This window comes from Ruditapes philippinarum, unplaced genomic scaffold (assembly GCF_026571515.1).
Source record: "Ruditapes philippinarum isolate M1 unplaced genomic scaffold, ASM2657151v2 ctg1123_1_1_1_1, whole genome shotgun sequence".
NCBI lineage: Eukaryota > Metazoa > Mollusca > Bivalvia > Venerida > Veneridae > Ruditapes > Ruditapes philippinarum.
Window position 1 is genome coordinate 43540 of NW_026854207.1, and position 11584 is coordinate 55123.

At 33.5% G+C, this 11584-nt stretch overlaps 1 protein-coding gene across 1 annotated transcript; it reads left to right on the forward strand.

Moving 5' to 3' along the window:
* Positions 1–1601: 1601 nt before the first annotated feature.
* Positions 1602–3116, forward strand: LOC132739429 (chaoptin-like). Its single transcript, XM_060727140.1, has one exon. It carries the CDS (start codon positions 1602–1604, stop codon positions 3114–3116), a length of 1515 nt encoding a protein of 504 aa, XP_060583123.1.
* The last annotated feature ends 8468 nt before the right edge of the window (positions 3117–11584 follow it).

Genomic DNA, 11584 nt, shown 5'->3' on the forward strand with positions numbered 1-11584 from the left:
GAAACCACTAAATGTGCGACTCTGGGGTTCAGTCTTTGTGCAATATTCTAGAGTTTGTAAAATGCAAAACAATAGGAAAATCAAAATCATTTTCATGTGGTCAAGGAGTGTTAATGTTCATAATAGTTATAGTAGAATGTACGTTGAAATTGGAGCAAGAAATTGATTGTGAATACTAGTACTTGATGAAGGAACATATTGGGCATGCAATATCGATCGAGTCCAGATTGTTTGAGTTAGAAAAGGAAAAATGAAAATATATCTTACTAAGGAATCAGTTCGTTAGGTAAATTGTGGTAACAAATTCAGAACATATAGATTGTTTAAATCAGATTCTGAAACTGAAAAATACCTTATTAAATATATACCCTTTCAATTAAAATCTGCATATACAAAATTTAGATGTGGTGTAGCTCCCTCTTAGATTAGAGACTCGCTGATATTAAAATTTACCTTTAGATAAAAGATTCCTGCTGCGAAGGTGTTGTTGAGGATGTAAAACATGTTCTCTTTTATTGCCCTTTATATGATGAAGTCAGGGCTGTGTTAGTCTCAGCTTTAAATGATGTGTATCATAATATGTTAGATAATGATAAAATAATTTAAACTCTTAGTAATGAAAAATGACTTAACGTATGTTACTGCCAAAACCTAAAATAAAATTTTGAAAGATGGGAAAACATTTTTACATTCAAGGTCATAGCCGCTAAGCAGTTTTGCTATTATTTTTTAGCATTCTTATTTTAGATATAAACGTATATGTATGTTACATGTTGTTTGTGTACATTCCAAATTGTGTGATAAACATTATTATGCATAAAGCAATTGAACGAATTCTAATCAATCTTAATTCTTAATATCTTTAGACGAGTTTTTACTAATACATGGGTAGATTTTATTTTAGATTTTACAATGTACATGTCTTTTTTTATCAATATACAGTCTCTTACAAATCATTAACTGATTGGTCATTTTTATGTTTAATGTGAATGAGACTGAAATAAAATATTCTTATCTCATCTTCGTGTCCAGGTCTTTCCTATCAGGAAAGACCTCGTACTCGGTCGATATCCTATGCAAACTGAATAAAAAAAAGATCATGCGAATATATCAGCTTTTTAATACAATATAGTTAAATGGATCACGTGCTAATGGCTCACGCATCACTGCTTATATACTCAGAACAAATTCTGTTTGAAAACAAGTAATGTGACATTATACATAAATGCTCTTTTCGAAATATCAAGTCAATATTTATAACTGAACTTCGTACTTCCTTGTTGATCTATGTTCTCAGTTTTAATTGAAATATTCTAGATGGCATGTACATTTTTTACTCTTCTTCCTCTTTAATAAAGCCCTAAATGTAACTGTTTAAATATTGTGAAAAAAAACCACAACATGGATTCTTTATATTACATTTCAATAATACTTATTTTCTGGTCACCTGTAAGTGCTTTAAACTATCAATGTAATGAGGTGGATACAAACACACTTAAATGTAATTATATTCCAAAAAGGATATTCCAACTGGATTCACATATATTAAAATAGACTTTTTTGGAGAAAACAGAATTTTTGAATTGAATAGTTCATACTTTATGTCTAAAAACTGGGAAAACGTAATTGAACTTCAGTTACAGGAAAGTGATTATGATCTAAATTCAAAAATCATTTTTATGGAGAAATGTTTCATCGGATTAAAATCACTTCGAGCATTACACATCAATCTAGTGAAACAGATTGAACTAGATTCGGATGTATTTGTTGGACTTGACAATTTAAAATTCTTAGACTTGAGTGAATGCGTTTATTTAAATCAAACTGTACTTGTAGCAAGTATTAAAGGATCAAATAAACTTCCAAGTCTAGAAAATTTGAAGGCATCAAAAATAAATAACTACAATGGAGGAATTGAATTTGACACAAAATTTGCCGAAGGACTTAGTGATAAAAGAATAACATCTTTAGATTTAAGTGATACAATAATCATACAATTAAATACAACTGCTGTTATGCATTACATAGAAAAATTGGAAACTGTGAATGTATCTAACTGTAGAATATCAAAAACAATAACTGATAATGATACTGAAATGCAAAAGTTGAAGAATATCAATATCTTAGATATGAGTCATGTACCATTATCTTGGTTAATTCCAACCATAAAATTTGTCAACAAGACATGGAAATATTCCGACTTTCCTAAACCATGGAATTATCTTTTTTATCCTAAAATAGTCAACATGACTTCCCGTATTTCAGATCAAGGATCAATTCATACTGTAAACTGCACATACATAATTAATGTACCATTTCAATGGAAAAGTGAAGAATTGATAATAAAGAAAAATAATGTTAAACATTTAGATCTTAAGATGGAATGCTCCAGACATAAAGTTGTTACTATAAAGCACGTAGATGCAGCTGGAAACCAAATGGAATTTCTCCATCCTAGTATATTAGAATGTACCCCTTACATTGAAAAGCTTGACTTGTCAAACAACAAATTACATAAAATGGCAAAAGAAAACCATCTTTTGTTTCAGCAACTGTTCAAATCACTTTCTCGTCTAAAGATAATTAACTTATCATTTAATCGCCTTCAAGTTATACCGGAAAAAATGTTTACTGAAAATCGTGGCCTTGAACTGATAAACTTTTCTCATAATGATCTGGAGCAAGTGACATTCACATTAAAATATCTGTACAAACTGAAGGCTCTTAATCTTCAGTATAACAGGATAAAAATCTTAAACTCTCTTTCCATCGATAACAGCATACTCAACAGCATACTCAACTTACTTGGAAACACAACATGGACTTTGGATCTTGGGAATAACCCTATATCATGTTCAAAATGCGAAGCAAAACAATTTATCTACTGGTTAACATATACGAACTCTGTGAGTATTTCCACAACAAATCTTGCTTGTACTACCTTAAAGAATACAAGACGGAAAATAGATAAAAGTACATTAGATGATGTCAACAACATTTGTAAACAGAAGGTCATGATTATATCAACCACTTTATCTGTGGGATTTACTTTTGTTATTGTTTTAATAGTCATAATGGTTGTATACAAACGTCGTAAACGAGCTACTAAAGAATGAAGAGAGGAGAATTAGTAAGCAGGCTACAAGAAGGTCAAGGTCAGAACGAATTTGTTGCATTTTTTTCATACAGCAGTGAGGAAAAAGATTTTGTTGATAACTTTTTGATTGATGACTTCAATGAAACTCTCCAACATATGACTGGTATAGACAGAAACTTGATATGTACAGGTGACCTATATCTGAGACCAGGTTTCAGGATTTTGGACGAAATATCACAGTGTATAGAAAGAGCATCGGCCTTTATTGTGGTTGTGTCAGATAGTTACAACTCGAGTCCTTATTGTCACAATGAATTAGATATGGCTTATCGACTTCAAAAACCAATCGTACTTTTCATAAAAGGAACGGTTGATGTGTCATTAATGACACCAGTGATGAAATCTCTCTTCAAAAGTAACGTCAGAGTACTTTGGGCTTTTGAAAACCAAGATTACACAATGATGACTTCGTGGCAGAATGTCTGTTCGTCTTTGTTGGATTTGATAATACAAAATGAAAACATTTGATACAATAAGAATGATCATAAAAGAGAAGTTGAAGTTTTCAACAATTACATTATCATTCTGATAAACATATATTGAAGGCTAACTTTTAAATTCTGTGATAATTTATATAGGATTTTACAGAAGTTGTCATTTCGTATCGTCTTGTACATAACATTTATAAAAATTGTAGGGAAGCGTTATGCCATAAAGCTAGCCACTGGGAAATGTTATATGTTATATAAATTTTAGTCCATATGACAATGAATGATATAACATTCGTCGTTACAATGGTATATTTACAATCTTTGTAAAAGCCCAGTGTTATATTTATAAGTTATTTATAAACTTTAAAGCTAATACAAATTTCCATTTCAGATATTTTTAGCAGTCTACATGTTAAGATGTATATATGTAAACAACGTACCTAACTGTGTATAAAATTATATGCTTCAACAGATTTCTGTTAAATCTTGAGTAATACACCTACGTTAAATCTAGCTAGCTCGAGTTTTTTAAGATGACATTTTTTCATAAAATACACTCATGACGGTCGCATTCGTTCTGAGAATAATCCGAAAAAAATAATTTATTAATATGTTTTGACGTACATCACATAACCATACAAAAGTGCAATAGACAAATCATTACTTTTTGATGGAATGGGACTTTTGATTGCCAGTCTCAATATACAACATTTATTACCAAAGTTGGATGAAATTAAACATATTATGAACAATTCTAAATCACCAAAAATTTTGGCTTTTGAATTATTATAATATTAATAATAATTAAGTTAGCATACGAAATTATAATTGTGAGAGACGAGATAGATCAAATAGGAAGGGTGGGGGATAATATTTTATATTTCTGAAGATATAACCTATAGATATCGGAATGACTTTGAAATAAATGATACGAGTCAGTCTGGTTACAGATACTTATTCCAAACTGTAAATCCTTTCTTTTAAATTTTGTTTATCGTCCTCCGAATTCTCCTCAGTCTTGGATTGATTTGTACGACGAGCAAATTGAAATGGTTGATTCTTACTTATCAAATATTATATAATGGGCGATTTGAAAATCACATATCTACCAGGACAAAAATCGGAAAAAGTAAGAAATACAAAATGGAAGAACACAATAACTAAGTTCGGTTTATTACAATTAATAAAGCATCCGACGAGAAACAAAAAAGTTCATCTATAATTGATCATATCTGAGTACTGTCAACCCCTCTGGTCTAGATATTACTGAAACAATTACAAAAAAATCATTCTTTAAATTTTATTTACTTTGTTTTAAATGATGTTTTAGCAAAATATACGCCAATGAGAGAAAAATGCTTAAAACGGGAGCACCAACCTCAATAAGTGTCATAGTAAAGGGGGATTATGATCAGTAAAAAATTAAAAGAAACAAAGTTACTTCATTGATTATAAAGGCTAAGAAAAAAAAACTTAAGTAAGGCGATTGAGGAGAATAAGGACTCAACGTATGAATGGGAAAAAAAGTAGAAAGAAGTTTCAAACATTAAAAATAAAAAGACGGATAACACTTCCATCTAAAATAAAAAAACTAGAAATGTGTCGTCACGCCACGGATGCCCCCGCATGCAGAATATATTAATGTTTAGTTCCAAATTTGTTTGCACAAATTATTTTATTTTATTCTAAGTTCAAAGCCTCTCAACTATTCAATGTTCACACAATCCATTTTTATACAAAGTTCAAGGCCATGAAACTATTCAGTGTTAACCGTTTGCAAATTTCATATTACATACATGTATTTGTAGCCAAGATAATGACTACATCCGTTTCCACAAAAGTAAGAGTGTCCAAATTTTTTCCAACGTTCAAGAGAGATAACTTTGTCCATGATCAAATTCAAACTCCTAAGATGTATCAGTATGTCAAATTTAAATTGAAAGTGTATTCCTGTTGGGAGATAATGAACGGAAACTTTTTTTTCAAAAGTTCAAGAGGTACAACTCTGCCAGAAATAATAAAAAAAGACCAAATTCGAACTTGACCAGCGTATTCCTATGACATATCAATATAAATTTTAGTTGAATATATACAACTGTTGGGGAGATAATTAACGGATACTGAAAATGTCATCTTTTTTCGAAGTTATAAGGGCATTTTTCTGCCAAAATCATTGAACCATGACCAAATTCAAACATGACCTGTGCATTCCTTTGATGTATCCATATGCCAAATTTGAGTTGAATGTGTGTAACTGTTGGGGAGATTATGAATACTGAAAATTTCTACTTCTTTTTTAAGTTAAAGAGGCATAACTCTGCCAAAAATCATCGAACCATGACCAAATTCGAACTTGACCTGCACATTCCTTTGACGTATCCATATGTCAACTTTGACTTTTTATGTCAAGTCTCCCAGTACATTTAATCAAAGATGTTATATTTTCGATCCTTGAAGATCGTTCAGCACGTGATATGCAGGCTTCATAACCTCAGATCCTCTTTCAAACTTCAATTTTATTTAGTTCCGCCCATTGTTTTCTCGTTCAGGGCACCCGCAGTCTTTTATTTGAGAACCATACGCCGCTTTTCATGGATTGGCACTACTGTGTCACATTGAATCCATGATAACCGGCCCTATGAACACATCTGCGGATGTTTCTAAATTAAAAATTTCACCATTTTCGTGTTTAAATGTTGAATTCTGCTTGAGCCGGTGTTTGGGAGCGTGGACGGTATTTTTTCACTTTCCAGTAACGTCCATGAACAGGCTCAATCAAACCGAGCCTGCAACATTTTCAATTTTGCCATGTTGGACTTTCTTTAGGGATTCTGTTTTTCTCTATATTACGGTAAACATGAGTGTAACGTGTGGCGGCTGTAAAAAGTCTCCCAGTACATTGAATCAAAGATAATATATTTTCGATCCTTGAAGGTCGTTCAGCACGACATAATTGTTGTGTATACATGTTATGTGGTATTTTTTTCTTCTATTTGGCCTTTTTCAACTTGAGTGTTTCCAGACTGTAATCCTATTTGAATAATGTATAATCACCACGAGGATATGTTGCCTGCTTTTTAAATTGTCCTTTTACGTCTTGTCTGTAATATGCAGGCTTCATAACCTCAGATGCCCTTTCAAAATTCCATTTTATTTAGTTCCGCCCACTGTTTTCTCGTTTAGGGCAAAAGCATTCTTTTATTTTGGGGACCATACGCCGCTTTTCATGGAATGGCACTATACTGTGTCACATTGAAGGTTCCATGATAACCGCCGTATGAACACATCTGCGGATGTTTCAAATTTCAAAAAACACCATTTTCGTGTTTAAATGTTGAATTCTGCCGAGCCTGCAACATTTTCAAATTTGCCGTGTTGGGCTTTCTTTAGGGATCATCGAACCAAAACCAAATTCGAACTTAACCTGTGCATTCCTTTAACGTATCCACGCGTCAAATTTAAGTTGAATGTTAACTATCGCTGGGGAGATAATGAACGGAAGCTGAAAATTTCATCAAAGTGCATAACTCTGTCAACAAGAGCTGTCCGTAAGACAGCGCGCTCGACTTTTTTAGTGCTTGCCTATAATACAAAACATTGACAGTTAAGGGCCATAATTCAAATAAAATCTTTGACAGAATTACCTTCTCCTGGACATGTTTGGGAATCATGATTGTAAACAAGTATTCCAACTTTCAAATTAATATCTCAAACAGTTCAGTCAAAAAGTGGACTGGTACTAAAAACTTAACCAAGATTCTAAGTCGATAAAAGGCCTTAATTTTTAAAACAAATCCTTGACAGAGTTACCTTCTCTTGCGTACAGATGGGGGTAATGATGTGAAATAGCATTAAAAGTTTCAAAGCAATATCTCAAAGGGTTAAGGCAATAAGTGGATTTTACCCATATTCAATGTATTTTCTAAGTCAAAAAGGGGCATAATTCTGTCAAAAACCTTGACAGAGTTATGTCCTCTTGTCTGTTGATGAAGGTCGTGATGGTAAACAAGTATGGTCAGTTTCAAAGCAATACCTCCAATGGTTTTGAAATAAAGTGAGGTGGTACAAAAAACTTAACCAAGATTCTAAGTCGATAAAAGGCCTTAATTTTTAAAACAAATCCTTGACAGAGTTACCTTCTCTTGCGTACAGATGGGGGTAATGATGTGAAATAGCATTAAAAGTTTCAAAGCAATATCTCAAAGGTTAAGGCAATAAGTGGATTTTACCCATATTCAATGTATTTTCTAAGTCAAAAAGGGGCATAATTCTGTCAAAAACCTTGACAGAGTTATGTCCTCTTGTCTGTTGATGAAGGTCGTGATGGTAAACAAGTATGGTCAGTTTCAAAGCAATACCTCCAATGGTTTTGAAATAAAGTGAGGTGGTACAAAAAACTTAACCAAGCTCAATACACTTTCTAAGTCAAAAAAGGGCCATAATTCTGTCAAAAACCTTGACAGAGTTATGTACTCTTGTCTGTAGATGGAGGTTATGATGGTGAACAAGTATGGTAAGTTTCAAAGCCATACTTGTAATACTTCTGAAATAAAGTGGGGTGGTACGAAAAACTTAACCAAGGTGTGACGCCAACGCTAATGCTAACGCCGACGCCGACGCCGGGGCGAGTAGGATAGCTCCCCTTTTCATAGAAAAGTCGAGCTAAAAATCATCGGACCATGACCAAATTGTAACTAGACCTGCATTTTCCTATGATATATACACATGTCAAAATTGAGTTGAATGTGTGAAACCGTTACCAAGATAATGAACGGAAAGTGATAATGACGGAAGGACGGAACGATGCCCAAGCCTTTGCCATAAAGAACTGAACCATGCATGGAGCAATACATCTCATGGTGGTGAACATTGTATTCTTTCATGCATGTTGGACATATGTCCAAACAAAATCTGGATATTTCAGTATCTTTAGTGACCTTGGAGTTACAAATATTGACGTAAATTACATGTGTAACAGCTGTAGTCATGATAATGTCCATTTAAGTTTCAATCCCTCAATAATTGATGACTGTATGGTCTCTATGTACAGCTGCATATTTTTATCTGAACTTAGTCCAGTATGTGTGACCTGGCAATGGTAAACATTTGCGTCAAGTTTTTTTGTAATCCTTCTATGAATGTAGAAGTTTTGCTCCGGACAAACATTTTTCAATGACCTCTTAGTGTGACCTTGACCTTTGACCTGGTTTGAGTGCAACACGGCTTCTCAAAGTGGTGACCATTTCTATGAATTTTATTAAAATCCTTCCATAAGTGTAGAAAATACGCTCCACACAAAAATAGTCCTCCGCCCAACCACAAACCCTTCCCCCATGGGCGTTCCTATAATACGACCCATTTTTCCATATACTCTACAACGAGACAAAGGAGTAAGGGCTAATTTAGCTGACTGCTATGTGTTGTATGCAATGTGTAAATTACTTTCTTTGTTCACTAAACAATATTTTACTTTTAAATTCATTTTCAAAATTTTAATGAAAATTATCATGAATCTAGAAGCATGCTGCTTTGATTCTTATCTATTTCGCCACTATATAAAATATGATAGTTTGAAAGCTAAGTAATCAATAAATCTTAAGTATGGTTATTTAAAATCAATATTGACGCACTAGCCTATCCATTAAAATTTCAATGTATTTTAAATTCAGATACAAACTTTAAGTTGGCACATTTTGTTTATGTTTGTTCTCTTAAATGTTGAATAATATCATTATTCAAACAGATTCGGTATTGATTATTGATTTACCTCGTCTTTTTAATGACAAAAAGAGATCAATTCCTAAATATTAAAAATCAATTTATACCCCCCGCCGAGTAATGATTATTTCCAACACAACAACTAGACACAAGGCTTTTTTTTACATAAATTTATTATGGCATGCAAATTACTTTTTCGTATTGATGGTTCAATGAAAGCTTCTTGAAATCAATCCAGCAGTTATAAAGAATAGCAATATTGCTCTTTATGCACACTGCACAACTAATCAAGGGTCATAACTCTGTCTTGAAGGGTCTGACTGGAAATTAGTTCAAAGCGATATGCGTATCTCTTGGTATTGAAGGTTCCCATAAAGTTTCGTTGAATTCCAGCCACTAGTTGCAGATAGGTAGCGCATATACTATTATTGCTCTCTATGCATAACTAATCAAGGGCCATAACTCTGAGTTATAGGGTCTGACCTGAACAAGGCGACGATATGAGCATGTCCTCTTGATATTGATTGTTCCCATAAAGTTTCGTTGAATTCCAGCAAGTAGTTGCAGAGAAGTAGCGCGGAAACGATTATTGCTCTATACACTAATTAAGGGCTATAACTCTGAGTTAAGGGGTCTGACCGGAATAAGGCGACAATATGCGCATCTCCTCTTGATATTGGAGGTTTCTATAAAGTTTGGTTGAATTCCAGCCAGTAGCTGCAGAGAACTAGCACAGAAATGAAATTTGAACGGATGGATGAACAACGCCAAAACAATATCCCCTTCCGATTGCATCGGCGGGAGTTAAGACAAAAGCACCGGTTTGAACCGGGTGATGCTCCCCGAATAGGTTTTGGACACAGGTAAGTAAACCTTTGTGGATTCAGAGTTATGTCCCCGGACAAATTTCAAGAATCCCAAAATAAGGCAAGGCAGAGTTACTATTCTTTGCACTGCATCAATGAGATCTATCTACCTACAAAGTTTCATGTCAAGTCTTATAGTTGTTGATACCTATTATGGTATCCAAGTTATAATCGGGACAAAGTTCAAAGTGTCAAAAGGGCAATAACTCCAAAATTAGGCAAGGCAGTTACGGTTCTTGTGCACTGCACATCTACCTATTGAGATCTATCTACCTACAAAGTTTCATGTTGATATATCTTATAGTTTTAGAGTTGTCCTGGACAAGATTTTTCTAAAATGGGAGATAATTCAAAAGGGGGCAAAATAGAGTTATGGTTCTTTGACACTGCACTCCACCTCAATGCCCTCTACAACTGTGTGAAGTTCAAACAAATTATCTACAAGTATTTTCAAGTTATGCTCTCGACAAGACAATGGACAGACGGACAAGGCCTACCTTTGGGGAGCATAAAAATTAGAGGCCAATTATTTGAGACAAAATATAAGCCTCCTATCAAAAATCAGAATAGAACAACTTTATGTTAATTTTTCAGTTATTTTTTTCTCCGGGAAATATAATAAACTAAGAAATACCTGGATTATAGAATAAATATAGATAAATACATTTACATCTAACAATTACTTCAATTAGATCATCTGCAATCCTATTAATATCTTTATGGTACATATCAATGAGGTAAACATTGAAAACACATAAGTGTAACTGCTATTTATTCTCCTGTGTCGCTTTTGGGTTTTATGAAGAAAGTCTACATATTTTTCAAACATCCCTTGTACCATATGTACAACAAGATATGCATGAAGATAGACAATAAACCAAGTTTTTATATTCATTTTATTTATTCTGTATGTATAAACCAAACGACTAAACAAAAAAAGAAATTTACGGATTTTTTTTTTAAAAATCCAACATTTTAAATATTTCCACTATTTTATAAGAAACCCTCACACTGCATATAGTGTGGTATGCTAAACAGGAGATACAACTTGTGTTCTGACCTCTTGCATTAATATCAATTAGATGATTCACTATATGAGCCGCGTCACGACAAAACCAACATAATGCGTTTGCGACCAGCATGGATCCAGACCAGCCTGCCCATCCGCGCAGTCTGATCAGGATCCATGCTATTCGCTATCAGTTTCTCTACTTGTTATAGGGTTTGTAAGCGAACAGCATGGATCCTGATCAGACTGCGCGGATGCGCAGGCTGGTCTGGATCCATGCTGGTCGCAAATCCATTATGTGGGTTTTGTCGTGACGCGGCTCATATAATCTTTGGTTGTCATGCTGAATTCAAAACTATTTTTATTTTCATTTAGATAAAAAAATTACTATGGTCTACTCTGC

What these genes read in the sequence shown, in the direction of transcription:
- LOC132739429 (XM_060727140.1), top strand. Translation starts at nt 1,602, where the DNA reads ATGTCTAAAAACTGGGAAAACGTAATTGAACTTCAGTTACAGGAAAGT.